Source organism: Pan paniscus, chromosome 1 (genome assembly GCF_029289425.2).
Source record: "Pan paniscus chromosome 1, NHGRI_mPanPan1-v2.0_pri, whole genome shotgun sequence".
Classification (NCBI taxonomy): domain Eukaryota; kingdom Metazoa; phylum Chordata; class Mammalia; order Primates; family Hominidae; genus Pan; species Pan paniscus.
The window spans coordinates 210,459,482-210,480,212 of NC_073249.2; the positions used below are offsets into that span (position 1 = coordinate 210,459,482).

The window sequence follows — 20,731 nt, forward strand, 5'->3', positions numbered from 1 at the left end:
GAATCTTCAATTTTCATTTTCTTTCTCCTCTCTACAGTTTCTTAATCAGAGTGGCTATTTCCATAACAATAAAAACTGCTTCTTACAGAATCCTCAGGCAAAAGAAGTGTTGTGGCTTTTTTTCATTTTTAATTCTTTTAGAGAATTCTCTAGGGTCTCACTGTGCTGCCTAGACTGTAGTGCGAGGCCGTGATCATAGCTCACTGCAGCCTCAAACTCCTGGGCTCAAGCAATTCTCCCACCTCAGCCTCGCAAGTAGTTAGGATTCCAAGCATGCACCACCACCACACTAATTTTTTTTTTTTTTTTTTTTTTTTTTTTAAGAAATGGGGTCTAACAGCCGGGTGCCGTGGCTCACGCCTATAATCCCAGCACTTTGGGAGGCCAAGGCGGGCAGATAACTTGAGGTCAGGAGTTCGAGACCAGCCTGGCCAGCATGGTGAAACCCCATCTCTACTGAAAAAATACAAAAATTAGCTGGGTGTGGTAGCAGGTGCCTGTAATCTCAGCTACTGGAAAGGTTGAGGTAGGAGAATCACTTTAACCTGGGAGGTGGAGGTTGCAGTGACCAAGATTGCTCCACTGCACTCCAGCCAGGGCAACAGACTGAGACTGTGTCTCAAAAAAAAAGGAAACAAATGCGTCTTACTGTGTTGCCCAGGCTGGTCCCAAACTCCCAGCCTCAAATGATCCTCCCGTCTTGGCCTCTCAAAGTGCTGGGATTACAGGCATGAGCCATTGCGCCCGGCCTCCTAATTTTACTTTTGACCTCTGGGTATCTGCACCCCTTTACTACTCAGGGAGATGCTCTGCCGGTAGGTTTGGTGGAAGACGGAAAGCAAGGGGCCAGGCTCTCTAGAACGGCCTGTATCATGAGACGCCACAAGAGAATTAAGCCCCACACAAAGTGATTCAAGCAACTACTTCCACATCAGCCAAAGGATGATGAAAAGACTGTACTATCCTAGAGAACACAGGAGAGAAGGTACCGATTGCCTTAGACAACAAGGTTGCATTTCCTCACTTTGGCCAGCCTCACACCCCAGCCCTGAACTTTCAATCTGGACACTTGGTCAGTGGTGAGAGAAGTGGCCGTGAGTCTAGCTGTGGCACCCTGAAGAGTTTAACAGCCACGCGGCCAGAAACACATTCATCTTTCACATACAATGACAGAAGTAAAAATATTTATTTTATCTTAAAAATCTGGTCCCGCAAAAAGGCCAACACTTTTTTCAGTTCACGGTCTTGACCTTTCAAAGAAGAAATCTTTCAACTGAGAGGTGACTTAATAAAAGGAATGTCAGAGGTGCTTTCAGATTTCTTATAAACCAGTAAACCAAGCAACCCTGGACTTCTAGTTTACTGACCTCCTTCTTCTAGCCATTCACAGTTCCTGAAGGAGAAAAGAAGTTGTTTGCAGATAAGGCACTTTAGAAACCACCAAAGAGAAAACCCAAGTCTGCCAGGAGCTGCACTGTGAACATGTGAGCCGAGAGGGCCACCAGCAGACAGAGTGCCAACTCCCACAGCTCCATGACAACAGCGTCCACCTTCCTGCCCCAACACTGTTCCGTCTGGCTTCCAGCACCCGCCTTGGCTCTGTGTTGCCTACCTGGCCTAGAATACATGGAAACCAGACAACTGGCCAGAGATGAACACTGCTGCCTGAAGCTCAGGGCAGCTGCCCACAGTGAGGAATCCCTTCAGAGGCCCCTGCTGGGGCACGCCGAGGGAGCGGTTCCTTTTGCAAAGATGAGTTAGTGCGGATCAGCACATTAGCAAAGCAAAATATTTAAACATTTTTAAAAGCTGCTAATCCTTCCAATTTCCCTCCTGATTGTAGCTCAAGCTGCAGCCTCTAAACCTGCTAAAAATCAGGAAGAAACCCCTCCTCTGGAGGGCAGATGGACTGAAGTGGCTACAGCCAGTGTGGGTACGGAAAGCCTCCCGCTGAACTGTGATCATGTGACACCTGCAGACCCTGGGAAGGCCTGATCTGAATCCTGGCAGCAAACTCAACCTCTTCTTTTGCTTTGGGGGCTTGTGTTTAATACGGGTCATTGCGATGGAAGAAGTCTCAGAGTCTCTCTCACATCAAGAGGACAGATGGGGACAGGGATCCTGGAGCTTTTCTTCTCCTGTGTTCTGGTTGCATACTTGAATCCCAGGAAACAGTGTGACACGGTGCCAATTTACTGCCAAACATGCCCGGTTTGTCAACAGAGCCAGACAAGGAGGAGAGGACAGATTCATGCCCCAAACACAGGCCAGCTGAGGAGGGCTTCGTCTTCCTTCCTTTGGCCCAGACGAGGGAGCGCCTTCCCAGAAGTCACATGAGGAAAAACCGTGCTCAGGTCAGAACTGGACCCAGCCTGTGCCTGGCTGGGTCTGGCTGGAAGTTGATCTGTAAAGAGAAGACAGGGAAGGGTGGGGGAGTTCAGATCTTTGAAAATACAAAGCAGATAAAAGTTGGTTTCTCTCTGGACAGAAAAAGCTCTAAGAAGCCAGTTCCTAAATGTTCTAGAGCAGCAGTCAGCAAACTCTGGCACAGAGACCAAATCTGGCCCTCGATGGTTTTTTTTTTTTAATAGTTAATGTAACTGTATTTACCAAAGTTTTTTGTTTGTGGTTTTGTTTTTTTGTTTTTGTTTTTTTTTGAGACAGGGTCTCACTGTCGCCCAGGCTGGAATGCAGTGGCACACTCAAGGCCAACTGTAGCCTCAACCTCTTGAGCTCAAGCGATCCTCCTACCTCAACCTCCCTAGTAGCTGGAACTACATGACCGGTTAATTTTTGTATTTCTTTTAGTAGACACAGGGTTTTGCCATGTTGCCCAGGCTGGTCTCGAACTCCTGGCCTCAAGTGATCTGCCTGCTTTGGCCTCCCAAAGTGCTGGGATTACAGGCGTGAGCCAACATGCCTGGCCGAAGAGTCTTAACCCCTTTCCCATGTAGAAAAAATATAGCTCACTGCCAGCCCTCATTTAATTTTACATAAACATGCTCTTTGAGGCTGATGCAAATCTGACTGATTTTCAACGTGAAAATAAAATATAAAAACTGTTCTTGGAGTTATTTCAGAATCATCTGAATAATCAGAACTGTCTATTTTGGAAAAATCAGACTCCTCAAATGAATCTTAGGCTAAAAACTGTTCAAGAATGATGTTAACATCACATGTAAGAATGCTGCATTTTCTAGGATTTGACTTTTTCAGTAATCAATAATTACTATATTTTGGGCCGGGCATGGTAGTTCACGCCTGTAATCCCAGCACTCTGGGAGGCTGAGATAGGCGGACTGCTGGATTCCAGGAGTTCCAGACCAGCCTGGGCAACATAGCAAAACCCCGCCTCTACTAAAAATACAAAAAATTAGCCGGGTGTGGTGGCAATTGCCTGTAGTCCCAGCTACTCAGGAGGCTGAGGGATAATCACCTGAGCCTGGAAGGTCAAGGATGCAGTGAGCCGACATCACGCCACTGCACTCCAGCCTAGGCAACCAGAGTGAAACCTTGTCTCAAAAAAAAAAAAAAAAAAAAACAGAATTACTATATTTTGTAAATGGAAATACCACTATTAAAAACAGAATGCTATAAATAGAATGTCTTTTGTTCCAAAGCTGATATACTAGAGTGATGCAAAAATAATATAAAAACAATACATTTTGTGGCAAAGTTATCTCAGGGTCAACGCTGCAGTCTGAAGTGCCACTGGCAAGTTTTCTCAGGGCAAACAGGAAAAGGGTTACAGTCCTCATTTCACGCCTCTGCTTTTTTTGTTTGTTTATTTGTTTTTTGAGATGGAGTCTTGCTCTTGTGACCCAGGCTGGACTAGAGTGGCATGATGTCAGCTGACTGCAATCTCCCGGGTTCAAGCAATTCTCGTGCCTCAGCCTCCCAAGTAGCTGGGATTACAGGCACCACCCCACCACGCCCAACTAATTTTTGTGTATTTAGTAGAGATGGGGTTTGACCATGTTGGCCAGGCTGGTCTTGAACTCCTGACCTCAGGTGATCCGCCCGCCTGGGAATCCCAAAGTGCTGGGATTACAGGCATGAGCCACCGCGCCCAGCCCATGCCTCTATTTTTGTAAATAAAATTTTACTGGCACACAGCCATGCTGATTTGTTTACATATTGTCTGTGGCTGCTTTTGTGCAACAAGAGCAGAACTGAGTAGCTAGAACGAAGACCACACGGCCTGAATAGTCTAAACTATTTGCTATCTAGTCCTTTACAGAAAATGTGGCTGGGCACACTGGCTCGTGCCTATAATCCCAGCACTCTGGGAGGCCAAGGCAGGCAGATCGCTTGAGCCCAGGAGTTCAAGACCAGCCTGCGCAACATGGCAAAACCCCGTATCTATGAAAAAATACAAAAAATAGCTGGCATGGTGATGTGCACCTGTAGAGCCAGCAACATGGGAGAATGTGGTTGCAGTAAGCCATGATAGTGCCACTGCACTCCAGCCTGGGTGACAGAGAGAGACCCTGTCTCAAAACATGAAAAGAAAAAGAAAATGTGTGCTGACCCCTGTCCTAGAATCTGTCCATGTAAATAATAGTGCAGTAGGAATTTAGTATCTTTTCACCCTGGCCCCAAGTAAAGTCTTGAGATCTTATGGAGTCAGAGAAGACAAGCCACCTTGCCTCAGGCGTTCTATGAGGATGGGCTGAGGCTGGAGCCTGGGTCTGAACTCTCAGTCCACTATTTTGGGGAAGGTGGGGGATGGGGTATAGAAGAAGGAGGTACTGGGGACAAGCCAAAGCACTTGGGAAGGCGGTTTAAAGGCCCAGATTTGCAAAGGGTTGCCCCAGGCTATATAGCACTGGAAAGCAGCAAAACCTCCATGGAAAGACGTGTGCCACCCAAAGCAGGCATACTGGGGCTCTGTCCTCTGGCTGGCTTGAAAACATCCAAATCAGGCCAGGCGCGGTGGCTCATGCCTGTAATCCCAGTACTTTGGGAGGACGAGGCAGGTGGATCGCCTGAGGTCAGGAGTTCAAGACAACCCTGACGAACATGGTAAAACCCCATCTCTACTAAAAATACAAAAAATTAGCCAGGCGTGGTGGCAGGTGCCTGTAATCCCAGCTACTCAGGAGGCTGAGGCAGGAGAATAGCTTGAACCTGGGAGGCAGAGGTTGCAGCGAGCCAAGATCATGCCATTGCACTCCAGCCTGGGCAACAAGAGCAAAACTCCCTCTCAAAAAAAAAAAAAAAAAGAAAAGAAAACATCCAAATTAAAACTGTTACTCCTAATCCTAACACCAGAAGGCAGGCATGTGGAACAATACCAGGTTTGTAGAGCAACGGCCCTGGCCCCAGCCCCTCCGCAGAACATGGCCCTCCTTACCCTGTAGATTTGGTAAAGTCTCCCCAGATGTCAGCGGTGGCAGGATTGGGCTGTGGCCAGGGTACAGAAGTACCTCCTATTGATGTTCCCGAGTCCGACCCGTAGGAAGAGAAGAGGGGACAGAGAAGTCAGAGACCTGTCTTTCTGGTTGTTTCAATGACCAAATCATGAGACTCAGTGATCAGTCTCATGACACCAGGTAGCTGGGAAAGCCACACCAGACATGCTTTTGGGCAACAAAACACCCTGAGTTGCCACACTTCCAGCATCTTCTCACCAGCCCTTGTGCGCTCTGGAGAAAACGCAGAAAGCCACATACAAGGTGGAACGAGGGGTGCCCGCAGGATGGGTGGTTAGTCTCACGTCATCTAACATGCATACCTGAAGCTGACTTTGTTATCAACCATTTATGTTGAAATCTATTTAAAATTTACTATAACCCGTCTTAGCTTCTTGAATGGAGAATGTCCACCAAAACCGCAAGATCATCTTCATATCAAGCCTGCACTACCATGTCTGGATGAACTGGCTGAGAACACTATGTGCCAGCCACGTGCCAAGTCCCAGGCCCCGAACTGGTTAGGGGTCAGGAAGAGCATTCCAAAGAGCTCACACAGAACCTCAATCCTATCTCTCCACCAAGGTAGGCGACGCCATGGGGCTACAATGCCTGCTTTTGTGCTTTTCAGGCACCTCCCCCAGTGCTGCCAACTGCCCTTCTGAAGGGCCTGTGTTTGCCACCCTCCGCCTTGGCACTAAGTTGCTATTTCTAATCTGCTCTGGGCCAGGAGAACAGATAAAACTAGGGCCCTCAATGGTTTAGAGTTTTACAGTTCACCAAGTGCTCAAGGCACATTATCTTCTGTGAACCTCACCCCAGCCCCTAGGGAAAGACAGATTGGGATGAGCCACGTGACTGTGCAGGTCATTTCAGTTTCCATTCTCCTACCTCTAAAATGCTGAAAATAACAGGAACTACTCCATAGGACTGGTGTGAAGATTAAATATCCATGGAATGCTTAGAACAGGTCCAGCATATAGTGGCAATAACGATATTAATAAAATGAGATCTAACATTCAGTGAGCACTTAGAATGTTCCAAAAATTGTTCTAAGTGCTATACATAAATCAGCTTATTTGATCCTCACAAGAAACTTATATTTTAAGTATCATTACTTCCCCTATCCTACAGATGAGAAAAATGAGGCATGGAGAAGTGATTTTCTAAAGATCACAAAACTGGGCTGGGCACAGTGGCTCAGCCTGTAATCCCAGCACTTTGGGTGGCAGAAGCAGGTGGATCACCTGAGGTCAGGAGTTCGAGACCAGCCTGGCCAACGTGGTGAAACCTCTGTCTCTACTAAAAATACAAAAATTAGCCAGGTATGGTGGTGCATGCCTGTAATGCCAGCTACTTGGGAGGCTGAGGCAGGAGAATTGCTTGAACCCAGGAAGCGGAGGTTGCAGTAAGCTGAGATCATGCCACTGCACTCCAGCCTGGGCAACAGAGTGAGACTCCTTCTTAAAAATAAATAAGTAGGCGAGGTGCGGTGGCTCATGCCTGTAATCCCAGCACTTTGGGAGGTCAAGGCGGGAGGATCACCTGAGGTCAGGAGTTCAAGACCAGCCTGACCAACATGGAGAAACCCCGTCTCTACTAAAAATACAAAATTAGCCACGTGAGGTGGCGCATGCCTGTAATCCCAGCTACTTGGGAGGCTGAGGCAGGAGAGTCACTTGAACCCAGGAAGCAGAGGTTGTGGTAAGCCGAGATTGCGCCATCACACTCCAGCCTGGGCAACAAGAGCAAAAAACTCCATCTCAAAAATAAAAAATAAAAATAAATAAATATCACAAAGCTAGTAAGCTGAAATTTGAACCCAACCATATTGTTCATATAGTAAGTGCTTCATAAATGTTGATATTCATGACTTATTATCTGACACCATTTTGTTTGTTGACATGCTAACTGCCTGTCTCAGACACCAGAAAACAAGCCCTTGAGAGCTGAAACTGGATGCTATACCTACCAGTGCCTAGAACTCTACCTGGCACACAGCAAGTGCACCATATTAAAATTAAAATGCTGTTAAAAATGCATCAGCAAGGCCAGGCACGGTAGCTCATGCCTGTAATCCCAGCACTTTGGGAGGCTGAGGCGGGCAGATCACGAGGTCAGGAGATCGAGACCGTCCTGGCCAACACAGTGAAACCCTGTCTCTACTAAAAATACAAAACTTAGCTGGGCGTGGTGGTGCGTGCCTGTAATCTCAGCTACTCGGGAGGCTGAAGCAGAAGAATCACTTGAACCCAGGAGGCGGAGGTTGTGGTGAGCCGAGAAAATGCCACTGCTCTCCAGCCTGGGTGACAGAGCAAGACTCCATCTTAAATAAATAAGTATCCATCAGCAACCTTGGTTGCTTAGGAAGGCCTAAGGTAGTAGCTCTCAGACTTTAGTCAACACACAAACAAGAACAGACATAAGGGCCGGGTGCAGTGGCTCACGCCTGTAATCCTAGCACTTTGGGAGGCTGAGGCGGGCGGATCACCTGAGGTTGGGAGTTCAAGACCAGCCTGACCAACATGGAGAAACCCCGTCTCTACTAAAATTACAAAATTAGCTGGGTGTGGAGGCACATGCCTGTAATCCCAGCTACTCAGGAGGCTGAGGCAGGAGAATCACTTGAACCCAGGAGGCAGAGGTTGCAGTGAGCCGAGATCACACCATTGCACTGCAGCCTAGGCAACAAGAGCAAAAAAACTCCATTTCAAAAAAAAAAAGACACAAGAATGCAGATTCTTGCCCCCATCCCCCAGCGATGCCAAAGCAAGTGGTCCTATGACCCCACTCTGAGAAATAGCACTTAAAGAACAGTTCCTGGTACCGGGCAGGGGCTCTCTGACTGCCCCTCCTGCCACTCTCCCCACAGGACTGAAGTCTGAAGCTTGACCTCCAGATAGGGCAGCCAATGTTGGGGAGGCTTAGGAATCAGTAAAGCAGGAAGGCTTCCTGCCTGCAAGCTGGGGAGAGCTGTGTGCAGAAGGCACGCTGGTGACAATCGCCCAGCCTGGGGAAGGCCAGGAGCATCAAGCTGGGCTGGGCTGGGCGGGGCGGCGGGCGGTGGGGGGCGCGGGGAGGTAGAGGAAAAGGGCTGGCACCCCAGCGTGGTCAGAGGCTGACACTAGACACTCGCTTCCGGAATCCCAGGGTCTCCTAAGGGCTCCTCAGCACAAACTGCCAGGGCAAATGCTCTCAGATTCCCACACCCGAGGTGCTCACTCCAAACAAAATCTCATTTCCCACCACTCACCTTGGCACACCTTATGCTGTACCCATCTCCCTATATACACCAGGTGTCTAAAAGTCTGGGCCTCATTCTTGTTCTTCTCTCTGCCTGGAATGCCAACCACTCCCACTCTATCTCCTTCCTTCAAGGTCCAGATCAATGTCACCTCTTTCATGAAACCTCTCCAGATCACAGCAGCTGATGGTGGGTCTAGGCCCTACACGTTTGGTCTCTGTGCTGTGACTCATCTCTCTCACTACACGTGAGCAGAGACTGTGTCTCCATTACCCACTCACTCAATACCCACTGAGCAGACACTGGGAACCAGGAACCGACATGTTGATGATTTCACAGTAACAAACAAGTCGCAGCCCTGGCCTCTCAGGGGAGGGCAGACGCCCTAAAGGCCAAGTAGGAGAAGCCCCTTACCCAGCGTGTGCAGAATGAGCTTTGGGTGCCCGCCTTCTTTGACACGGACAAGTACTACATGATCAATCCATGTGTGTAACGGGGGGAAACCATGGGGCCTGGCTGCCAGGGAGAAGAGGAGCCGGCAGGTACTGATGCAGCAGTCACCCACTGAGCACTAACCTGAACTGGGAGCAACTGTTGGCTGGACGAGGGATCCCCCCACAGCCAACTGCTCCCCAGGGGGAGGGATCAGGGTGGAGGTTTTCCCCCCTGGGGGAGGGGGAAGCAGGCTCAGCCCTCCTGTGCTGGCAGGCCGGACTCGGGGATTCCCAGCTGCTCCTTCCTTCTTCTTCATGTTCTAAAGAGGGAAGAGGAATGCAAATCAGCCCGTTCTGCTGGAGTCCCAATGCTATCAGAAAACCCCACAAGGAGGGCCAAGGTGACCCCAGACCCCCAACATCTGTGTAACCAAAAGATGGTCCTACCTAGCACCTCCATTGCTATGAGCTATACTTAGTGCATCATCATTCTGAATCTCTCACAAATAAGGTCCATTTTAAAACCCAGCACCCCCACTTCATTCATCAGGGAAATGCAGATCAAAGCTATAATGATATACCATTACACGCTCACCAGAATGGCTAAAATGTAGATTATCAAGTATTGACTACGATATGAAGTAACCATTCAGGCGCTGCTGGCTGAAGTGTAAACTGGTAAAACTACTTTGAAAAATTATTTGAAAGGATTATAAAGCTCAACATAGGAACTTAAACTTATGACTCCGCAGTTCCACTCCTAGGTATAAACCAACAGAAATCATACATATATGCACCAAAAACATGAACTCAAACATCTACAGCAGCATTATTTGTAATCGCCCCAAACTGGAAACTACCCAAATGTCCATCATCAGTAAAACATAAATAAATCGGGTGAATTCTCACAATGGTACGTGCCACAACAATGAGAATGAACAAACTACACGCAACACCATGGATGACTCTCACAAAAATTACATTGAGTAAAAGAAAGAAACCATTCCAAATCAAGATTAGGTGTATGATTCAATTCATGAAAGTTAAGAACAAACAAAATCTAGGGTATGTGAAGTCAGGATGGGGTTACTCAGGGTAGTTACTGGGAGGGGCCAGGAGAGGTGTTTCCAGAGTGCTGACAATCTTTTGCACCTTGAGCAAGGTGCAAGTTTATAAATTGGGTTTTTTGTTTTGTTTTGTTTTTTGAGCCAGAGTTTCGCTCTTGTTGTCCAGGCTGGAGTGCAATGAAAGGCTCGATCTCAGCTCACTGCAACCTCCACCTCCCAGGTTCAAGCCAATTCTCCTGCCTCAGCCTCCGGAGTAGCTGGGATTACAGCCATGGACCACCATGCCCGGCTAATTTTGTATTTTTAGTAGAGACAGGGTTTGTCCATGTTGGTCAGGCTCGTCTCGGACTCCCGACCTCAGGTGATCCGCCCACCTCAGCCTCCCAAAGTGCTGGGATTACAGGCGTGAGCCACCACTCCCAGCCTATAAATTAGATTTTTTAAATTTCACAGAGTTCTGCATTTATGATTTGTACACTTTTTTACATGCACATTATACTTCAAGAAAATGCTTTAAAAAAAAAACTGAGCACCAAGCATGAGCCAGAAACCAGCACAAGTTACACAGATGAAGATAATGTGTTCCCTACTTATAAGGAAAGCAGCAGCTTAATAAAATCGTAAGTCCAGCCCTGAAGTCAAAAGACCTCAAAGACCTCAGTGTGAGCACAGCTGTGCCAGTTATTTCTAGCTCTGTGACCCTGGGCAAGTCCCCAACCCTCCCTAAGCCTCCATTTCCTCATCTCATGGAGGAAAGGGAGAGGATGTTTAATTCACATGAGAAATGCCTAAAAAAAAAACAAAAAAACAAAAAAAAAAAACACTACCTGGCCCTCAGCTGATGCTCATTAAATGTTAGTTTCCTCCAAGCGAGAGAAAGAATCACATCCCAACCAGTCCACTGGATTGGACTTGCATTTCTCTCTTAAGGGCCAGCTGGCCAACTTCAAGGATCCCAAATCATCACCAGCACGAAGCAGAAAAGAGGAGAAAGAGTAAGTAAAGAGGAAAAGCATTATTTTAGAGTTACAAAGCTTCTTGAAAAAACAAATCCATCTCAACACAGTATTCCTAGCAAAAACAAAAACCAATCCACTTGGTCCTTGGGTCCCCGCAATCATGACTCTGACCTCATCTCCCCTCTCCACCCTTGCAGCCAGGTAAAGGCCAACTTTAGGCAACCCAGCCCAGCCCAGCCCAGCCCAACCTGTTCCTATGAACAGGAGCTGACGGGGGGAAGCCAGAGGCAGAGCAGCTCAGAACGAAGACACAGGAGCCAGGACAACACCATCAGCACAAGCTGCCCAGGACTCCCAGCGCCCACCTCAATGCCCTCCTGCCAGAACTCTCCCAAATCTTCCTTATTCAAGACACAGCCTGGGATGAGCACACAGGTCCCTCCTGATGTACTCTAATAGCTAGGACAGAAACACCACCTCTGGCAGCAAATGACTGATGCTCCTTCTCAGTTCAGAGGCTTTGCACCTGCTGTTCCTCTGTGTGAACCACTCTTTGATCACTCTTCCCTTGCCTACAGGTCCCTTCTTCCAGGAAGCCTTCCTTGGTTCCCACAACTATGGGCTGCACACCCTTCCTCTAGGAGCCCACGGCACCCAGGGCATCCCTTAGTCATGGAACCTTTCCTGCCATGTTGTTATCACATTTTAACCTGCCTGTCTCAGCTCAACTCTGAGCTCCATGAGAACAGAGGTCTCTCGTTCACCCCGATGCAGGACCTGGCACAAGGCAGATGCTCACTAAACATCTGCTGAACTGAAGGAGCTGAACTGTAAGAAGAGCGATGGGCTCTGGGGCTGGGTGGCCACAAGTATCACATCACCACAGCCAAGCAAGGGTAGAACTCACTGCGATGTTGAGCTTGATGGTCTGGCCCTCCTTGAAGCCCAGGTCCAGTTTAGGGCCTTGGTCTGGGTTCTGGGCTTGTTTTGCAAATTCACACTGCTGTTTCACCCACCTGGGGAGAGAACATGAGGAAAAAGGTGAGGAAGGAAGAGACCAGCTGCCCTGCAATCACTGGCTCACTTCACTACTGCCTGCTATCAGTCCAGGCTGAGCCTCGTAGTGAGACGGGGTGCTGGAAAGAGTGCAGGCTTGGGAGTGAGGCCTGAATTCAAATCCCGATCTGACACTTAAGTAGGGGCATGCACATTGGTTTCCTCATCAGCAAAATATGCCCACAATTCTATAGGTTTTCAAGATGGCTACGAATGCAGCGAGATCACTTACGTAGAGGGTCCTAACACTGTCTCTAGGACACATGAGAGCCTGCCCTTCCCTCTACAGTATATGACATGAGAACTAAGATGCGGTCTCTACACACCCTCAAACACTCAGAAGGCAGACGGGGGGACAAGACAGATACCCAGAAGTAGAGGGCAACACAAAAGTCCCCCACCCTCCATACCACACCACCCAGCAGCACCAGTAAGGGAAGAGCCAGAGGCGCCCACGTGAGTGGCCGCGCACAGCCCACTCACTGGCAGCCTGAGTTCGAGCCCTGCAGATGGTGGAGGAGGACTTCCTGCCCTGTCTCTTAGCTTCAGAAAAGGACATCAGGGCATCTGCTGGGTGCCCTGGGAATCCAAGCGCCATTGATTACATGGAGGAGCAGGCCCAGAAAGGCCACAGGAGCCTGATGAGGACTCTGGCTGCTCAAGGGACTGGTAAGGGGAGACAGGTGGCAGGCCCGAAGGCTGGGATGGTAGAGATGAGCCTCAGGTAAAAGAGAAGGCTTTACAGCGGAGATGAACATTGGCAGAGAAGAGAGGTGGCTTGTCCTGGGTTCTCCTGAGTCTCTGCTGCCAGACAAATCACACACAAACACTTGGGTATCTTAACCTGGGAGATCATTCTGTCCAGGGAAAGAAGGGAGGGGCATGAGCATGTGTCTCCCAGACCCACTCACTTGAAATGGTCCTGCAATGCAACATTGAAGTCAAAGGCATCACCTCGGTCCCCGAAGCCAATTCCAATAAACGCCCGTCGCCCTGGGGGACAACACATGATCAACCCACCTTCCAAAGGCAGAGAAAACCTTTCCCAAGAGGAGGAAGCACCAGGACCCATGCCTACCGTTTCCATCTTCGATGCGGATCACGAAGTACCTGCTGGAATCCGTCACACTCTCCACAGCTGTGCCAGGAAACTGATCCACCGGGGCCTGAGCAAAGAGCTCCCCTGAAAGCACAGGTTAGGCTGAGCCCTGAGCCCCCTTCCAGCCAAGTGTTTCTACCACACTACTGGGCCTTTTGCCCGCAAGGCATCTCTAACCAGCTGAGACAGATCGGCAAACCTTACTGTGGGATTCAAATCGAATCCATTCTTGCTAAAGGGAAGACACAGAAAATATAACCAAGGAAAGGCTTAAGTCAGAGAGCTTACAGGTCAAATCTAGCTCACAGTTTGGTATTCTGCCTGGCCTCTCTTAAAATTAAGCTTTATTAATGCTGAGCCTCCAAGCCCACCTGAGAATAAGTTGGAGCTGCTAGCCCATCCGTTCCATCTGCTTTACCCACTTATATTACCTGAACCCTGAGTGTCCTAGAACAGGTGAACCCTGGCCTAGGTAATCACACCTGCTGAAGAGGCTAGTACCTGAGGCAGGACTATAAGAGGGGCCAGTGAGCCCCGAGGAAAGAAGGGAGGAAGTTTTCACACCCATAGGGAATCTGAAGCAGGCTGATTTAATTCAATCTGAGACAGGGCAAGCGTGACTAGCTTTAAAAGAAGCCCTTGTGAAACACATCACCTTGTCAACTACAGCACTCGACAGTGTGGCACAACATAAAATTTCCACGAGCATTTATGACTGGCATCAGTTTTTCCCACGTGCTGACGTCTGTTGTTGCTTTTAGTATTTTTTGTTTTGTTTTTTAGAAACAGGGTCATGGCGTGGGTATGGTCCCAGCACTTTGGGAGGCTGAAGTGGGGTGCGTTGTTTGAGCCCAGGAATTTGATTTATACTTTTTTTTTTTTTTTTCCTGAGATGGAGTCTCCCTCTGTCACCCAGGCTGGAGTGCAGCAGCGCAATCTCGGCTCACTGCAACCTCCACCTCCCAGGTTCAAGTGATTCTCCTGCGTCAGCCTCCCAAGTAGCTGGGATTACAGGCATGCACCACCACGCCCCACTAATTTTTGTATTTTTAGTAGAGACAGTGTTTCACCATGTTGGCCAGGCTGGTCTTGAATGCCTGACCTCAGGTGATCTGCCTGCCTCAGCCTCCCAAAGTGCTGGGATTACAGGCGTGAGCCACTGCACCCAGCCCAGCCCAGGAATTTGAGACTAGCATGAGCAAGATGGTGAAACCTGGTCTCTACAAAAAATCCAAAAATAAGCCAGGCATGGTGGCATGCACATTTAGTTCCAGCTCCCTGGGAGGCTGAGGCAGGAGGATCCCTGACCCCAGGAGTTGGAGGCTGCAGTGAGCTGAGATTGTGCCACTCCACTCCAGCCAACATGACAAGAAAAAAAAAAAAGAAAGAAAGAAACAGGGTCATGCTCTGTTGCCCAGATTGAAGTGCAGTGTGCAGTGCACCATAGCTCACTGCAGCCTCGAACTCCTGGGCTCAAGTAATCTTCCCGCTTCAGCCTCTCACGTAGCTGGGAATACAGGCACATGCCACCATGCCCACTCAATTTTTGTTAGAGATAGGGTCTTGATATGTTGCCCAGGCTGATCTCTAACTCCTGGTCTCAAGCGATCCTCCCACCTTGGCCTCCCAAAGCCCTGGGATTATAAGCATGAGTCACCACACCTGGCTGGTGCTTTAAGTATTTAACCAAATATCTTCTACTGAATCCTGTGGTTTAGAGATAACTTTGTTTTTTGTTTTTTCCAAGATGGAGTTTCACTCTTGTTGCCCAGGCTGAAGTGCAACGGCACGATCTCGGCTCACTGCAACCTCCACCTCCCAGGTTCAAGCGATTCTCCTGCCTCAACCTCCCGAATAGCTGGGTTTACAGGTATGCACCACCACGCCCGGCTAATTTTGTATTTTTAGTAGAGGCAAGGTTTCTCCATGTTGGTCAGGCTGGTCTCAAACTCCCGACCTCAGGTGATCTGCCTGCACTGGCCTCCCAAAGTGCTGGGATTACAGGCGGTGAGCCACCGTGCCCGGCCTTTTTTTTGTTTTCTTTTCTTTTGAGACAGTCTTGCTCTGTCACCCAGGCTGGAGTGCAGTGGCGCAATCTCGGCTCACTGCAATCTCTACCTCCTCGGTTCAAGTGATTCTTGTGCCTCAGCCTCCCAAGTAGCTGGGATCACAGGTGTGCACCACCACGCCTGGCTAATTTTTGTATTTTTATTAGAGACAGGGTTTTGCCATATTGCCCAGGCTGCTCTGGAATTCCTGGGCTCAAGCGATCCACCTGTCTTGGCCTCCTAAAGTGCTAGGATTACAGGCATGAGCTACCATGCCCAGGCAAGAGGTAATTTTGTAATCAAGGCTGAACTGATTCAAAACCAACAGCCCTAGAGTCTGTGGTTTCTTGTCAATTTATCTGCCTTGTGTTCCAACCTCACCAAGATTCCTTCAGCCTACAGCAGTAGTTCTCAATCAGGGGTGATTTTGCTCCCCTGTCCCCAAGAGGACATCTGGCAATGTCTAGAGATAATTTTGATTGTCACAACTTGGGGGGTGCTACTGGCATCTGCTAGACATAGGCCAAGAATGCTGTGAAATGTCCTCACTGGGCTCCACAGCTCTCCAAAACAAAGACTCATCTGGCCCCAGGTGTCAACAGTGCTGAAGCTGAGAAAGCCTGGCCTAGAGTGATATGCTCATTACCTCATGGGAAAGTAAGAGACTAACATGACCCAGGCATGACCTTGAGCTAAGAGCACCTTGGGGTGGGTCCCACAGGGGAGGCTCAGCCCTAGGCAGTGGCTGTTACGTTAGGGAGTCATGTTAAAGTCACAGCTGGCTGGGTACAGTGGCTCACACCTGTAATCCCAACACTTTGGGAGGCCGAGGTGGGCGGATCACGAGGTCAGGAGTTCAAGAACAGCCTGGCCAATATGGTGAAACCCCGTCTCTACTAAAAGTACAAAAAAAATTAGCTGGGCGTGGTGGGGGGCGCCTGTAATCCCAGCTACCCGAGAGGCTGAGGCAGAGAATTGCTTGAACCTGTGAGGCAGAGGTTGTGGTGAGCCAAGATCGTGCCACTGCACTCCACCTGGGTGACAGAGCAAGACTCCGTCTAAAAAAAAATGATTTTTTAAAATAAAGTCGCAGTTACCAAATTCCTCAGAGAACAAGAGGTGTTACCATTCTCTTATGACACTACCTGGGGTGTCCCAGCAATTCTCCAGCTTAAAGTCTCTGGTCTGGCCATGGCAGCTGCCTCTCCAAACTCCTCTGCCGCCAGTACCCAAGTTCCCGAAGAACACATCAATGCTTTGGGTTGCCTCGCAGTCCGTAAAGCATTACAGAAATATCTGCTCACTTCCTATTCTCCAACAATCTTATGAAGGAGGAACTAATATGATCCCCATTTCAACAAGGAGGCGGCCAAGGCCCCAGAGGTCATGTGGCTCACCCCACATCCAGCAGCTCAGGCAGAACATAGTTCTGAGAAGAGGCAGCCAGTTCTCTCTCTAAACTTTTGCACTTTCTCTTCTGCTCTACAAAGGAAAATCTCTACATATTAGAAAAAATAAATGACCGAATGTTGTGGCACCTGACTGAGCAGACACTGTGTCCGACCCCACTAGGGGTCTCGGCTGGGGGATTCCAGGTGCACTGCCCTCCACAGCTCACCCAGAGGCACAGGTGGCCCAGGACTTGTGAAGTTTCCCCCAAGACGATCTCTGCCAGCTGACCCCAACACAACCCAGCTCAGCTCGTCCTCTCACTACAGAAAGAGCTGAGTAGGACAGTTTCCAGCTTCTTCGGTTAATGGGTGTGGTCAGCTCTGGGAGTTACCGCTGCATTGATAAACAATTCCTCAGTAGGAAGCAGAGCCCAGCGGCAGAGGGCTGTGCATCCTCACCCGCCTGTCTTCAAGGCCACTTCCAGGGCTTCCTACTTCCTACCAGGACCAAGCTGCGGTCTCCTCTCCTTGGCCCCCACATTTTCCTGAGGACTCCTAAAAGGAACTAGTGTTTGACATGAAATACTCATTTTTACACCTGGAGACGGTACTTTCTACAACTAAGGTGGGGGAATGGTACAGCTTAAAGGTACACACACGTCTCTGATTTTTCAGGACAGGTTCCCATGACCCCTGAGCAGCCTGGCCAGACCAGGCCACCTCTCCCTTCATAAAGTGGGGTGCGGCCCCTCAGCTTGATGCAGCCTCCCTTGCGGTTACCTGACGTCCTGTCCTCCAGCTTGATGTAGGCCATCTGTCCCTTTGCAGTGATCCTCAGCCGGCCACTCCATGATGGCTGGTCCAGCTGCCACTCCGCAGCCCTAAGGGGACAAACACCACTGAATCTCTGCCAGAGGCTCCTGCTGTGTGACCCCAATGCTGGGAATGGAAAGGGCTGCTTATTCTAGCCCAAGAGTTGGCAAACATTTTCTGTAAAGAGTCAGACAGTAAATATCTTTGGCTCTACAGGCCACACAGCCTGTCACAACAAGGCAGCTCGGCTGCTGTAGGGTAAAATCAGTACAGAACATGCACGTGGTGATGCTTTAGGTATCTTAACTATTTTCTACTGAGCACAGCTGTATTTCAATCAAAGTGTAGACACTGAAATCTGAAATTCATATAATGTTCCCAGTATGAAATACTCTCCTTTAAAAATTTTCCAAACCATTTAAAAAATGTAAAAACTATTCTTAGGTGTGAACCATACAAAAACACACTGGGTTGTCACTTGGTGACCCCTCTCTAGACCACAGTGTCCTCCTCCACGTAGGACTTCCTTCCAGTTTCCTTTCTATAGAAGCAGCAGCTGCAGGGGCCTGATTCTGTTTCTGACACTGCTTGACTGCAGCAGTCAGAGCAACCATTTGAGACCAGTGAGACTATCTTGAAAGAAAAAGACAGCATGGAACAATCACCAGAAGAGAAAAGGAGAACAACAGTACATGTGAGAAAAGTGAATGGGTCCTTAGGAAGAAACCCAGGAAACCATGAACCTACAGCAATGCCGCTTTTGGCTCTAATTTGTTTGAGACGGGGTCTCACTCTGTCACCCGGGCTGAAGTGCAGTGGCGCAACCACGGCTCACTGAAGCCTCAACCTCCTGAGCTCAAGAGATCCTCCCACCTCAGCCTCCTGAGTAGCTGGGACTACAGGTGTGTACCAACACACCAGGCCAATTAAAAAAAATTATAGAGATAGGGTCTATGTTGCCCAGGCTGGTCCTGAAGTCTTGGGCTCAAGGGATCCTTCCACCGAGGCTTCCCAAAGTGTTGGGATTACAGGCGTGAGCCACCACAGCCAGCTGTTTTGACTCTTTTAAAGCATTAACTTCACATTTTAGTTCTAAGAAAAGGTCAGTTAAATCCCCAAATAGCAAGAACCGCAGGTGTTTCCAGGAGGCTTTTCTTAGAAGTCCCTATGCCAGTTCTCAAGAACCCTGGACGCGGCTGTCTTGAGGGCTGCACAAATGCAGATTCTCAATTCACAAATCAGCAGACTCAGTTCCTGTTCCTCTTACCAGGCCTGAGATTCAGGCTAAGGAGAGCTCCAAGACTTAAGTGCAGGCACTGGTAGTTTCCTCTAAGCTAAACCAGCCAGCCCTGACAATTCATAACCTCGCTCTCTGGGGCACCAAGAGGAACCAAATCCATCCTACTAAAGACCCAATAGGGGGCCGGGCGCGGTGGATCGTGCCTGTAATCCCAGCATTTTGGGAGGCCGAGGCGAGTGGACCACCTGAGGTAGGGAGTTCAAGACCAGCCTGACCAACATAGAGAAACCTCGTCTCTACTAAAAACACAAAATTAGTCGGGTGTGGTGGTGTATGGCTGTAATCCCAGCTACTCGGGAGGCTGAGGCAGGAGAATCGCTTGAATCCGGGAGGCGGAGGTTGCAGTGAGCCGAGATCGCACCATTGCACTCTAGCCTGGACAACAAGAGGGAAACTCTGTCTCAAAAAAAAAAAAAAGACCCAACAGGAGATGGGGCTAGACGACCATCAATGGTTTGATGGTCCAACCACAGTTTGATGACAGAAAACAAATGTATTTTGGTTATTGTTGTTTTTGTTTTCATACTATTTTAAAATATGTCATGAATGTAATGTTCACTAACGCATCTTTTCACCATAAGATCAGCTATGAGCCCACGGTAACACAACTGGAAAGTAACAAGAAGAAATGTGGACGCTCCATCATTCTTGGGGTGCAGACCAATCCTGTATTTCCGAAAAACTTGGACAACCATCGCCTTCAAGAGCCACCCAGGCCCCCGCAAATACGAGCACTCCCTACCACCACTCAGTGGCACAAAATAGCCATAGGCCAGGTTGTCTGTATGAAGTGTATCTTTTTTCTTTTAATATTTTTCGTCGTTTTGATAGATAACGCATACTAAGAGTAGTAAAACGCAAACAGCACAAAAGGGAAAGGAAGTTTCCTTCCAAGGGCGGTTCCCCTCCCCTAGGGCAGTTTCCTGTGTTCTTTTGCAGAGATACTCTGTATGTTTACAAGCGTGTGTGTTTATTCGTCTCAGGTAGAGACCAGAGAAATATAGATGGGGTCCTCCCAACTGCTCCAGGCTGTGATCAAGGGTGAAATTCGTGCGAAGGGATCTGGGTAGGAAGGGGTCCCTGGGCTTCGACCGTCACCTTAAAGCTCCCCGGGACCGGTCCTTTCAGCCGGCTCTGGGCTCCCTCCCCTCCTCTCGGGGATTTCCGTCTGTGATAGGGCACCTCCCCGCTTAAGGCTTTTCGAGGATCCCTTCAAGGCCACCGGTTAGCGCTGAAAGAGAAGCGTCTGTGACATCACCACCCCCGACCAAGTTTAGGGTACCCGGCAGCCCACCGGGGTCCCTAAGCGCTAGATACGGCTTTAACGCCCTCCCCGCCGCCAGGAGTCCCGTGCGTCGTACTGCGACGGGCAAAACTCTGGATCCGCCTCCCTGCTCGGGCCTGGAACTGGAAGAAGCAGCAGCATTAGCTCCCCCTCGCCCCAAAACTGGCCAGGGCTGTCCTCGGTTCCCGCAGTGGGTGTGTCCGGGTGGCGGAGAAAGGGTTAAATTGGAGCTAGCCTGGTCTGGCGGCGGGTAGTCACCTGTAGCCACGGTTGGTAGCCCGCGGAGGGATGCGGTAGACGTGGACGTCAGGCTTGACACAGAGCACAGACTCGTACCCGCTCTCCTCCATCACGACGCCTGGAGCCCACCGAACTTCCGGCTCCTTCCACCGTTCCTCTGTCCGACGGACGGAAGCGGTGCGACTCTCTGACCAGGTTTCGGCTAGAGCGGCAGCTCGCGGGCCTCAGCACCGCCTCGTTTGTGCGCCCTCTGCTGGAAACCCGGCTCAAGACACGCGGCGGGCGACCTCCGGAGGCTTCTCCCTCCCTCCAGAGGCTTCTCCTTCCCTCCAGACACCCTCCGACGCAAAGAAAGCGCCCTGCGCCCGCCATGGACAGACC

At 49.4% G+C, this 20,731-nt stretch overlaps 1 protein-coding gene across 2 annotated transcripts; it reads right to left on the bottom strand.

Annotated features, from left to right (window-relative positions):
* Nucleotides 1-1,167: 1,167 nt before the first annotated feature.
* NECAP2 (NECAP endocytosis associated 2) lies at nucleotides 1,168-20,731 on the bottom strand. 2 transcript variants are annotated; one of them, XM_003806230.5, is made up of 8 exons: nucleotides 20,369-20,731; nucleotides 17,493-17,593; nucleotides 13,253-13,357; nucleotides 13,086-13,167; nucleotides 12,026-12,134; nucleotides 9,235-9,412; nucleotides 5,357-5,432; nucleotides 1,168-2,404 (listed from the first exon to the last, which is right to left on the bottom strand). In XM_003806230.5, exons 1-8 carry the CDS (start codon nucleotides 20,458-20,460, stop codon nucleotides 2,356-2,358), a joined length of 792 nt encoding a protein of 263 aa, XP_003806278.1. In that variant the 5' UTR covers nucleotides 20,461-20,731; the 3' UTR covers nucleotides 1,168-2,355. The 2 variants fall into 2 exon arrangements, with proteins under 2 accessions (XP_003806278.1, XP_063450597.1); XM_063594527.1 differs by lacking the exon at nucleotides 5,357-5,432 and having other exon boundaries at nucleotides 2,250-2,404.